Source organism: Bubalus kerabau, chromosome 4 (genome assembly GCF_029407905.1).
Source record: "Bubalus kerabau isolate K-KA32 ecotype Philippines breed swamp buffalo chromosome 4, PCC_UOA_SB_1v2, whole genome shotgun sequence".
Taxonomy (NCBI): Eukaryota; Metazoa; Chordata; class Mammalia; order Artiodactyla; family Bovidae; genus Bubalus; species Bubalus kerabau.
Genome location: NC_073627.1, coordinates 170890161 through 170903571, shown reverse-complemented (window position 1 = coordinate 170903571; position 13411 = coordinate 170890161). Strand labels below are relative to the sequence as shown.

Sequence of the window (13411 nt, the reverse complement as noted above, 5' to 3'; positions counted from 1 at the left end):
GTGCAAGGTGGAAAACCATGAGAGCTAAGCCACAAGAAATAAGAAAGAGCCAAATCATGAAAAGCCTTTTCAGCTACAAAAAAGACTTCAGTCACTATTCTGTAAATGATAGGGAACCACTGGAACAGGGAAGCGACTGGACCAAGTTTTTCTTTCAGGTTACATCTACTGGCAGTAGGGAGAATTAGTGGGAAGCTTTGAGATTAGGAAGCAGAAAGAACATAAGTCAACCTCTAAATTGCCCATTATTCTAGCTGTATTAATATAAAATTAGAATTAATATGTACATAATATAAAAATGAGAACATGAGCATTATACTTTTTATTTATTATTGTGTTTATTGCCCAAATATTCACTGAATAGCTGATTGACATAAGTTACTCTGCCAGGTCTCTGCTCCAGTAATTCACAAAATTCATTGTGTAGCACAATTGCTAGGAGAAGTCTTTAGACATAGGAACCCCTGAGACTCAATCTAGATTTCTTGAATATGAACTTTCAAGGATAGGTCTCAAGATTCTGTGTTTACAGTTGCTTTTAGACAGTTTGAATTTAGGCACTGCTGTTTTAGCAGCTACATAAATTAATTGTCATATACAAATATGGATTATGAGAGCTTATAGACTAATGAGGTTGTTAAGCCATATACACAAATAACCGGAAATCAAGTGCAAAAGCTGTATTGATGCCATAATAAGAAAATCTCAGTGAAATGTATTACCACAGGCAAGTAAGTGTAGATTTTAGGGTTTAAGAAGAAGGCAGTAGCATTTAATAAGTTAGAAAGCAGAAAAGGATGGGGAATATTCAAAGAATTTGTAGACTGTATCCAGTGATATTGGTATTACATAGCTTAAAAATAGACATTTGGTATACATTCCTCAGCTTTGCTTAATTTTAAGGGGATCATTCCAACCCAGAGATTGAACCTGGGTCTCCTGCATTGCATTCAGATTCTTTACCATCCAAGCCACCAGGGAAGCCCAGTAAAGGAAAATGTAACTGTCTCTGCTATGACCCTTATTTCCTTTTTAGATTTTTACCATGGAGTTTCTAAAAGAACAAAAAGACATGCTTTTTTCCTACTTTTGTTTTTAACAGGATATTTGTCAAATGCAAAAGATATCTACAAAAGTGTTTTTGGTTCCTGTTTGTATGACATTTGGCGACAACTGGAGATAGTACAGTTTATAAGGGGGAAAAAGCCTGAAACCAACTATAAGATAAGAGAATTGCAATGTCAGATACTAAATTGGATGCAAAGTGAACAGCAAATCAAGGTAAGTATTGAAATAAAGCAGATTACAACAATCAACTCATATAAGAATTGTATGTAAGATAAATTTTTGCATTTAATTTGAAATTATGAAATAATGTAGTATATACAATTTGGTCCCTTGACAGTTTTCTCCATAAGTAAGTTCATAGGACAGAATCAAACCCAGAAAAAGGATCATTTGTGTCATTATTGTTATGCCTTGAATTTTAAAAATACTTTCATTTTTATTATACATAGCTTTCTATGGATTGATTAGTCCTTCAAATCTCAAAAATTTTGTTTCATTGTTAAGTTCATGAACATATACCTAACACAGACCCCTGATAATTAATTTTTAGATATTGAGCCATAATCTTCCTTAATTCTTTTTTAAAGCACTTTGTTTATTTCTTGGATTATATTGGAAGTTTTTGCCCACTCTGCCTCAAGCATTAGACAAAAACTTTGCATAAATAAAGATTTAAGAGAAAATACCTTAAAAAATCTTTTCAAGCAGTAAAACATCTACCTATGGCTGATTCATGTTGATATTTGACAGAAAATGCCAAAATTCTGTAAAGCAATCATCCTTCAATTAAAAAATAAATATTAAAAAAAAAACTTTACACTAAATCTGGAAACAAACTTGGCCTTTTCCTTCATTTTCCTGTACATCACTACTGTATCTCTATATCCCCAAACCTGTGGTTATTGGATAGCATAACCAACTCAGTGTACATGAATTTGCGCAAACTGGGAGACAGTGAAGGACAGGGAAGCTGGGAGTGTGGCAGTCCATGCAGTCACAAAGAGTCAGACACGACTTAGCCACTGAACAACAACCAGAAATTTAAAATTGGGAGTGATAGCATCATGGCAGGACAAGATGCTCTCTTTGTCTCTCCCCTTCAATCTACAACCAGGAAAACATCCACAACTCAACAACTGGGCCTCTGCCCAACACACCAGGACACTAAAGAGTTCCACACATCTGCACATCTAAGGTGGGTGCAATGGAACACATGGAAGGGGTAGAACTGGAGGATCAGCATAGGCAGTGCCTGAAATTTGGCCCCTGAACCACGGCAGCCGAGCCCACAGGCCCCGCCGAGAAGCCAGCAGCAGCAAGGGAGGCGCCTGACTCCAGCCTCCACTTGCGGTGGCACCCACAGCCTCAGAACACTGGGCAGCAGGGGCAGGGAGGCCTGTGGCCCTGTCCCTCCAGCTAGCTGCAGAGCCACCCACAACTCTGACGCCCCATCCTCCACCTGCAGTGGGTGAGCCCAGAACCTGCGAATATCGGACAAGGCAGAGGTGCACATGACCCCGGTTCCTCCTCCTGGTCTTCCCCCTCCTCCTGCAGTGGCAGAGCATGTGATTCAGGGGATACCAGAGAGACCACCATCTTAGTACCGCAGGCAGTGACAGCAGAAACACCAGAAACAGCAAGGCATCAACAACCCTAGAGGCACAAGCAGCAATAACAAACGCACTGGGCGACAGCTCTGACATAGACGTTGCAGGGTCAGCTCAGTTCAGTCGCTCAGGTGTGTCCGACTCTGCGACCCCACGGACTGCAGCGCGCCAGGCCTACCTGTCCATCATCAACTCCCGGAGCTTACTCAAACTCATGTCCATCGAGTCGGGGATGCCATCCAACCATCTCATCCTTTGCCATCCCCCTCTCTTTCTGCCTTCAATCGTTCCCAGGATCAGGGTCTTTTCAAATGAGTCAGTTCTTCGCACCAGGTGGCCAGAGTATTGGAGATTCAGCTTGAGCATCAGCCCTTCAAATTAATATTCAGGACTGATTTCCTTTAGGATGGACTGGTTAGATCTCTTTGCAGTCCAAGGGACTCTCAAGAGTCTTCTCCAACACCAGGGTAACCGGTGCCAATACTCAACCCCAACCAGAGGCAGTGCAGGGTAGTTCAGTTCAGTTCAGTACAGACTCTCAGTCGTGTCTGACTCTTTGTGACCCCATGAATTGCAGCACGCCAGGCCTCCCTGTCCATCACCAACTCCTGGAGTTTACTCAAACTCATGTCCATCGAGTTGGTGATGCCAGCAAGCCATCTTATCCTCTGTCGTTCCCTTCTCCTCCTGCCCCCAATCGTTCTCAGCATCAGGGTCTTTTCCAATGAGTCAACTCTTCGCATGAGGTGGCCAAAGTATTGGAGTTTCGGCTTTACCATCAGTCCTTCCAATGAACATCCAGGACCGATCTCCTTTAGAATGGACTGGTTGGATCTCCTTGCAGTCCAAGGGACTCTCAAGAGTCTTCTCCAACACCACAGTTCAAAAGCATCAATTCTTTGGCGCTCAGTTTTCTTCACAGTCCAACTCTCACATCCATACATGACCACTGGAAAAACCATAGCCTTGACTAGACGGACCTTTGTTGGCAAAGTAATGTCTCTGCTTTTAATTTTTTTTTTTTTTTTTTTTACTTTACAATATTGTAATGGTTCTGCCACACATCAACATGAATCCACCATGGGCATACACGTGTTCCCCATCCTGAACCCCTCTCCCACCTCCCTCCCGGTACCATCCCTCCGGGTCATCCCAGTGCACAATATGTCTAGGTTGGTCATAACTTTCCCTCTGTGCTGCTGCTGCTGCTAAGTTGCTTCAGTCGCTAAGGCAAACGAAAAAAACTTGTGCTGTAGTGCCACCTGCTGGAAAATAAGAGAAAGACTTCTATATACAATAGAGAAATGACAGCCTCTTCAATAAGTGGAGCTAGAAAAACTGGACAGCTACATGTAAAAGAATGAAATTAGAACACTCCTAACACTGTATAGAGAATGAGATGGTTGGATTGCATCACCAACTCAATGGACATGAGTTTGAGTAAGCTCTGGGAATTGGTGATGGACAGGGAAGCCTGGCGTGCTGCAGTCCATGGGGTCGCAAAGAGTCAGACACGACTGAATGACTGAACTGAACTGAACTGAACACCATATACAAAAATAAACTGAAAATGGATTAAACACCTAAACGTAAGGCTGGAAACTATAAAAATCTTAGAGGAAAACATAGGCGGAACATTCTGACATAAATCACAGCAATTCTGATCCACCTCCCAGAGTGATGAAAATAAAAACAAAAATAAATGGGATCTAATTAAACTTAGATGCTTTTACACACCTAAGGAAACTAAAAATAAAAAGAAATTCCACAAAATGGGAGAAAATATTTGCAAATGAAGTGACTGACAAGGGATTAATCTCCAAAATATATAAACAACTCATGCAGCTGAGTATTTTTTAAAAAACAAACAATTATCTGAGAAGAAGAAGAAGAAATACAGAAGGTAGCAGAGTGTTTATTTAAAAAAATAACAGCTGAGGACTTCCCAAGCTTGGGGAAGGAACTGGGTATACAAGTCCATGAAGCTAAGAGAATACCTAATTACCTCAATGCAAAAGGATCTTCTCCAAGATACTGTCAAAAGTCAATGAAAAGGAATTTTAAATGCAGCAGTGAGAAAAGAATGGCAACCCACAAAGGAATCCCTATTAGCTATCAGCAGATTTCTTAGCAGAAACTCCACAGACCAGGAAGGAGTAGAGTAACAGCCTCAAAATACTGAAAGATAAAAACTGGCCTCCAAGAACACTTTATCCAACAAATTTATCATTCAGACATAAAGGAGAAATAGGGGCTTTCCCATAAGGGAGAAGGAAATGGCAACCTACTCCAATATTCTTGCCTGGAGAATCCTGTGGACAGTGGAGCCTGGAGGGCTGCTGTCCAGGGTCACACAGAGTCCGATACGACTGAAGTGACTTAGCATGCATGAATGCATTGGAGAAGGAAATGGCAACCCACTCCAATATTCTTGCCTGGAGAATCCCAGGGACACAGGAGCCTGGTGGGCAGCCATCTGTGGGGTTGCACAGAGTCAGACACGACTGAAGCGACTTAGCAGCATACAAACAAAAGCTGAGGGATTTCATCAACACCTGGCCTGCCTTACAAGAAATATTGAAAGGACCTCTTCTATCAGAAACAAAAGGCAGAAGTACACAAAACTTTGAGTAAGGTGATAAACAGACAAACAATTAGAAAATTGCAACTGTATATCAGAATAGGTTTTTAAACACTTTATATAACATAATGGTTAAAAGGGGAAATATCAGAAAAAAACAATAGCTACTTCAATTTGGTAACAAACAGAATATAAAAAGGAATGAATTTGAGAAAACAAAAACAAAAGGGGAAGAAGAACAGAATCCATATAGGCAAATGAAGATAAGATGCTATCAGCAGAAAAAGTACTATGTAAAATAGTACCTATGACATATCTTACACAAACATCATGGTAATCACCAAGCATAAATCTAGAATGGAGACACAAAACATAAAAAAGAGGAAACTGAAAAAAACATTATAGAAAACCACCAAACCAAAATGAAACATGAAGAAACAATGGAAACATAAAACAACCAGAAAACAAAAGCTAGAATGGCAGTACTAAGTCCCCACGTATCAGTAATCACCCTACGTGTAAATGGAGTGAATTCACCAGTCTAAAGACACAAAGTGGCTGGATGCATTTAAAAACAAGAGCAATTCAAACCTGTCTGGGTTAAATTTGGCACTTACAATATGGGCAGAGGCTACTTATATAGTCATCTATATTAGAATTCTTGAAGAATGCTAAGAATGCCCTGCCCCCAAATGTTTTCCTCATTGACATTTTATCTTCAGTTCAGTTCAGGTCAGTTGCTCAGTCGTGTCCGACTCTTTGCGACCCCATGGACTGCAGCACGCCAGGCCTCCCTGTCTATCACCAACTCTTACAGTTTACTCAAACTCATGTCCATTGAGTCGGTGATGCCATCCAACCATCTCATCCTCTGTCATCCCCTTCTCCTTCCACCTTCAAACTTTCCCAGCATCAGGGTCTTTTCAAATGAGTCAGTTCTTCGCATGAGGTGGCCAAAGTATTGGAGTTTCAGCTTCAGCATCAGTCCTTCCAATGAACACCCAGGACTGATCTCCTTTAGGATGGACTGGTTGGATCTCCCTGCAGTCCAAGGGACTCTCAAGAGTCTTCTCCAGCACCACAGTTCAAAAGCATCAATTCTTCAGCGCTCAGCTTTCTTTATAGTCCAACTCTCACATCCATTTGATCTTATCAGAGTGTATTCCTTTGTGTTTAAGCAATGCTATCTTTTACAATGCAAATATTTACTTTGCCAACTTATTGTCATTAGTTTCATGTAACCAGTTGCTTGTTATTTTTGTCACTGTAGCAAAAGAATATTACAAAGCATAATCATTCAGATATATATGAAATTCTTATTTTTGATCAGGTGCTGGTTATAATAAGAATGGATTCAGATGGAGAAAAACATTTACTCATTAAAATCCTTAACAAAATAGAAGGTAGGGAGTTTTAAATTTTGCTTAATTTAATAACAAATGCTTGAACATATAAAAATGTATTGATCTAGCCAAGTTTTTAATTAAGATATGAGTAACATACTATAAAATTCATACTTTAAAATATATAGTTTAGTGGGATCTAATCAGTGTTTAAATCAATGTGGACCGTAAGTCTGAAATGTAAATATACTATAATGTACTTATGTATATATTATGATTATTGTTATTACCAGTTGATACCTTTTATTGTTAAAGTTACTAATAATGCAGACTATTTACAACCTATGAGTAGGTTTCATTAACTCAGCTTTTACAAATGAAGAAACTAAAATTCATAAAGTTGATGTATCATGCCAAAATCACAAGTTAAGTGAAGGACTCAGGATTTGAACCTAAGTCTCTCTTGTTCCAGGGTCATTTTTCAACTCTTCTACACCAACTGCTGTCCCCTCTGTCATCCCTTTCCATCTTGTGCTGTGGAACCCATTGCTAAAATAGAAACTCTCCTCCTTCTTCACCTCCTTGTTTTAAGTGAAACTCAACTTTCCCTAGATGATAATGCTTCCCCTGTATGCCTTTCATACAGAAGCTGATAACTTTCTCTCTGTATGTATATAAGAATGAGAAGACCATTTTGTGCTTTCTGTTATCCTTTCCAAAACTTTATTCCTCCATCCTTTGAGGCTATGCCATATTGCCATGTCATTCTCTATTACCCCACAATCATCCATGAACAGTTTTGCACCTGGCTCATGGTACTCTCTTTATTCCTACCTGGTCCTACCATTGAACTAGATGTCTTTAATGTGAATGATTCATTCAACACCCTGACCTTATAGTTTCATTGGTCTTCATAACAAATATACTCATTCCTTGGCTTTGCTATCAAACTTTTGATAATGCAGAACTATCCTGCCTCTAACTTGAAACTCTCTGTCTATAGCTACCTCGGGCTCTTTCATGATCTTCAGCATTCTAAAGATTATAAACTTTCAACTCCTTTTTTCATTTCTTTCTTCTTCCATATTTGGTGATGGCCATCAATTTAAGCAGTCTTGTCCTTCTATTGTACCTTCTATTTAAACTTCAGCTCTGAATCAATCAAGATTTCATCCCTCTATCCCTACCCCCAAGATGTGCATTGTTGGAGAAAATCAAGTAGATTGGTACCACTATAAAATCAGGCTCCCTGAACTTATATGGGCTTTTAATACTTTTCAGTAATCTTTGTGTATGTTCTTAGCTTTCATAGCTACCATACTAATGGCTATACCATACAGCCCTACCATGCCACTCATCCCCTCATTTTGAGAAGGGAATTATGCCTTCTAATGACCTTTAATTGAGTAATAATCCTCCTCAGTTCATCTTCCCCACCATCTACAAACTTACATTCATCTCTCCTATTCTTTTATCTTTCCTCCTTTCTCAATAGTGGAGGTGACTCTCCACCCTTACAAAAACCAATCTTTCACTTGTGTTGTGGATCCCATCACTTCCAGGAGTCTCGAACACTTTGTTCCATCAGTTATTTCCCAGCAAGGCTTCTTCTCTAATAACTCTCTTAATCTTTAAGTTTTCCAGTCTTAAAAATAAAATACTACCCTCAACCTGTGTCACCCTTGATTTATTTTCTTACCTCTATAAACTGCATCTTGTGCCATCTTCTAAAATATTTCTTTGCTCTACTCCTACCAAACTAGTTATCATGCTGTTTCTGATCTCCATGCCTTTACGCCTCCTGTTTCTGCTATCATTAATACTCTTCTCTCTTCTTCAGGAAGCTAACTCCTACATATCCTTTAAAAATGAGTTAAAACATTTGGTTAGGAAACCTTAATTTGAATATGTTCCCTCTCTATTCTCAGGGTAATATGTGCATCCTTCTAAGGCACTTCTTACCATCCTGGTCTGTAATAACTGATGCTCTTGTTGGTTTTCCTCACTACAATTTCAGCTACTAAGGATAATGACCATGTCATGCTTTGTATTTCCAGCACCCACAAAAATGCCTGGAACATGGAAGGCACTTCATAAAGATTTTTTGAATAAGTGAATGAGCTAATGAATACCTCCCCAAATGCCCTATTTAGACTAAGACTAGTGGAAAAGATTTAACTGAAATACATGCAAATATTGTGACTAATATCTGCTTCTCGGAGTAGTTACTAAACTATTAAATTATTGTGATGTGAGAATGGAAGGTTCTTTTAAGGAGAGCCTTCAGTTCAGCTCAGTTCAGTTCAGTTCAGTCACTCAGTCGTGTCCGACTCTTTGCGACCCCATGGACTGCAGCACGCCAAGCTTCCCTGTCCATCACCAACTCCCAGAGTTTACCCAAACTCATGTCCATTGAGTCGGTGATGCCATCCAACTATCTCATCCTCTGTCATCCCCTTCTCCTCCTGCCTTCAATCTTTCCCAGCATCAAGGTCTTTTCCAATGAGTCAGTTCTTCGCATCAGGTGGCCAAAGTTAGAGTTTCAGCTTCAATATCAGTCCTTCAAATGAACACTCAGGACTGATTTCCTTTATGATGGACTAGTTGGATCGATCTCCCTGCAGTCCAAGGGACTCTCAAGAGTCTTCTCCATCACCACAGTTCAAAAGCATCAATTCTTTGGCTCTCAGCTTTCTTTATGGTCCAAATCTCACATCCATACATGACCACTGGAAAAACTGTAGCCTTGACTAGACGGACCTTTGTTGGCAAAGTAATGTCTCTGCTTTTTAACATGCTGTCTAGGTTGGTCATAATTTTCCTTCCAAGGAGTAAGCATCTTTTAATTTCATGGCTGCAATCACCATCTGCAGTGATTTTGGAGCCCCCCAAAATAAAGTCTGACACTGTTTCCACTGTTTCCCCATCTATTTGCCATGAAGTGATGTGTTAGAGCAATACTTGACCATTGTGGAGCTGAAGCCACCACAGTTGTGTGGACAATAGGGGTAACTGGAAACTTTAAAAAATATATTTATTTATTTATGTATTTATGGCTGCATCAGGTTTCAGTTGCAGAGCATGGCTTCAGTAGTTGAGGTGTGCAGGCTTAGGTGATCCACAGCATGTGGCATCTTAGTTCCCCAACATTGGAAGGTGGATTCTTAACCACTGGATTACCAGGGAAGTCCAGAAACACTTTTTAAAGTTAGGGAAGTGCTAACCAATGCTAGCGTTATTAAAACAAAAGCATTTGAATAACCAGAGGAATATTTTTGTGAAGAGCTGAGGAAATATTCCTGCCCCACAGAAAAGAAGCTTTAAACCTACTTAATGGGGCACCTTTTCCTTTGATGTCATGTAAAATGTATTGACAAATTATTAAAAATGTATATATATCAACTCTAGGCGTCAGGCTGAACATTTCTATTTCTTTTGACACTTGGGATTATATCATTACTACTCTTACTATTTTGTTTCAACAAGGTCTACTGACACAAAAATATTAACTCTACATATTGAAAATGTTTTTACTCTCTTTGCAACTGGCAGTTATTCTCTGTATCTAGGAACTAGGCCTTTTTCTGTCTAGTATTAGAAATAAAGATGTGGGTCCATATTCCATGTGTTTGAAAGATCTTAGTAACAAGCTATGCAAGTAATCTGCTTTGGGATCAAAGCTAATACAAATCACTTAAAGAGATTAGGTTTTAAATAATACGACCTTACAAATTATAAATCATACCTGAATGGTCTAGTGGTTTTCCACTAGAAAATAGGGGAAAACAACAGAATGGCAAAGACTAGAGATCTCTTCAAGAAAATCAGAGATACCAAGGGAACATTTCATGCAAAGATGGGCTGAATAAAGGACATAAATGGTATGGACCTAACAGAAGCAGAAGATATTAAGAAGAGGTGGCAAGAATACACAGAAGAACTATACCAAAAAAATCTTCACAACCCAGATAATCACAATGGTGTGATCACTCACCTAGAGCCAGACATCCTGGAATGTGAAGTCAAGTGGGCCTTAGAAAGCATCACTACGAACAAAGCTAGTGGAGGTGATGGAATTCCAGTTGAGCTATTTCAACTCCTGAAAGATGATGCTGTGAAAGTGCTGCACTCAATATGCCAGCAAATCTGGAAAACTCAGCAGTGGCCACAGGACTGGAAAAGGTCAGTTTTCATTCCAATCCCAAAGAAAGGCAATAACAAAGAATGCTCAAACTACCACACAATTGCAGTCATCTCACACGCTAGCAAAGTAATGCTCAAAATTCTCCAAGCCAGGCTTCAGCAATATGTGAACTGTGAACTTCCAGATGTTCAAGCTGGATTTAGAAAAGGCAGAGGAACCAGAGATCAAATTGCTAACATCCGCTGGACCATGGAAAAAGCAAGAGAGTTCCAGAAAAACATCTATTTCTGCTTTATTGACTATGCCAAAGCCTTTGACTGTGTGGATCACAATAAACTCTAGAAAATTTTGAAAGAGATAACCTGACCAGACCACCTGACCTGCCTCTTGAGAAACCTGGATGCAGGTCAGGAAGCAACGGTTAGAACTGGACATGGAACAACAGACTGGTTCCAAATAGGAAAAGGAGTCTGTCAAGGCTGTATATTGTCACCCTGCTTATTTAACTTCTATGCAGAGTACATCATGAGAAATGCTGGGCTGGAAGAAGCACAAGCTGGAATGAAGATTGCTTGGAGAAATATCAATAACCTCAAATATGCACATGACACTACCCTTATGGGAGAAAGTGAAGAGGAACTCAAAAGCCTCTTGATGAAAGTGAAAGAGGAGAGTGAAAAAGTTGGCTTAAAGCTCAACATTCAGAAAACTAAGATCATGGCATCTGGTCCCATCACTTCATGGAAAATAGATGGTGAAACAGTGGAAACAGTGTCAGTTTCCAGTTACCCCGAATGTCCACACAACTGTGGTGGCTTCAGCTCCACAATGGTTAAGTATTGCTCTAACACATCACTTCATGGCAAATAGATGGGAAAACAGTGGAAACAGTGGCTGACTCTATTTGGGGGGCTCCAAAATCACTGCAGATGGTGATTGCAGTCATGAAATTAAAAGACGTCTACTCCTCGGAAGGAAAGTTATGACCAACCTAGATAGCATATTAAAAAGCAGAGACATTACTTTGCCAACAAAGGTCCATCTAGTCAAGGCTATGGTTTTTCCAGTGGTCATGTATGGATGTGACAGTTGGACTGTGAAGAAAGCTGAGCACTGAAGAATTGATGCTTTTGAACTGTGGTGATGGAGAAGACTCTTGAGAGTCCCTTGGACTGCAAGGAGATCCAATCAGTCCATCCTAAAGGAGATCAGTCCTGGGTGTTCATTTGAAGGACTGATGTTGAAGCTGAAACTCCAATACTTTGGCTACCTCATGCGAAGAGTTGACTCATTGGAAAAGATCCTGATGCTGGGAGGGATTGGGGGCAGGAGGAGAAGAGGACGACAGAGGATGAGATGGTTGGATGGCATCACCAACTCGAGGGAATGAGTTTGGGTAAACTCTGGGAGTTGGTGATGGACAGGGAGGCCTGGCATGCTGCGATTCATGGGGTCGCAAAGAGTCAGACAGGACTGAGCAACTGGACTGAACTGAACTGAACAAATTATAAAAGAGAAATAGTACTAACTTCCATCTTATTATCACCAAAACTACTGTCATATAAAGTCAAGCAAACAAAAACATGAACTTATTAAACATTACTATGTCATTATTATATCACACCTTTGAGAACTCTACAGTTGACAAAAGTTCACGAATAGAGTGTCGAATTTATATGAACTGAAATAAGCTATTCGTAAACCAACTGTATCTACCAAAAACTGTATGAGTGGGTATAATAAGTTTTAATATATTTTTTCAAAATATAACAAATCATGTATGTAATTTAAATATAATTGAGAAGCATGAGTGAATCTACAAAACAGGTAGCATACAATAAGACCTCTTTTTTTTACACAGCAAGTAGAAAGGAAAAAAATTCCTATCATAGTGAAATATCATCTCTTGCTGTCTAGTTATATACTGAAATTTTTGGCTAAAGGAAAGGTAAAATCTACCCTAGTTTTTCGCAAAATAAAATGAACTGCATGGAACTGGTATGTTTCATTACTTTAGCATTAAGTTTTAAATCCATTTTATTATTTTACATAATAAATTCAGAATTTCCCTGCTTATAATCCCACAGCATACACATACACCAGAAATAGTGCCCATGGCTCAAACTTTCTGATTTCCTAGACTTAGAAAAATAATCCTTGTTCATGGGCCTTTAATTCACTTTTATGGTAGTAAAATATATGACCTAAAAATAGATATGAAAATATACTGAAAAAAAACTTTTCGTATTTCTCTTTTTTTTCCTACAGGTTTGACACTGATTGTCTTACATTCAAACAAAAGAAAAGACTTTCTGGAATCCGATGGTGTTTTAAACAGGTGAAAATGTACTTGTTCATCTATGGGTAACAGACATACCAGTTCCATAGGAAAAGCACAATTTCTCCTAGAACTTAAAAAACAAAAGTTTAATAATGCCTGGAATTAATGTATGCCTTTACCCTCTTCCTGAAAAATTCTTTAACTAAGTTCATTGCCTTATGTATTATTGTTGTTCAGAATTTTTGCTTAATCTTGTTTTAATATCTCCAGATTATCATTTCTATTGTTAGTGTCGGTACAAGGAGTACCTCTTTAGACTTACCCTTATTTTTAACCAGTGTTTTCGTTCAGCATTACTTCTTACATTTTCTTCCTTCTTTTTGAGTT

General features: G+C 39.1%; 1 protein-coding gene across 1 annotated transcript in view; it reads left to right on the top strand.

Annotated features, from left to right (window-relative positions):
- SHOC1 (shortage in chiasmata 1) overlaps nt 1-13411 on the top strand; it is a 90585-nt gene that overhangs the window by 49018 nt on the left and 28156 nt on the right. The window contains exons 17-19 of the mRNA XM_055579319.1: nt 1103-1281; nt 6587-6659; nt 13012-13081. Coding sequence (XP_055435294.1) covers nt 1103-1281; nt 6587-6659; nt 13012-13081 — 322 coding nt within the window. The remainder of the gene's footprint in view (nt 1-1102; nt 1282-6586; nt 6660-13011; nt 13082-13411) is intronic.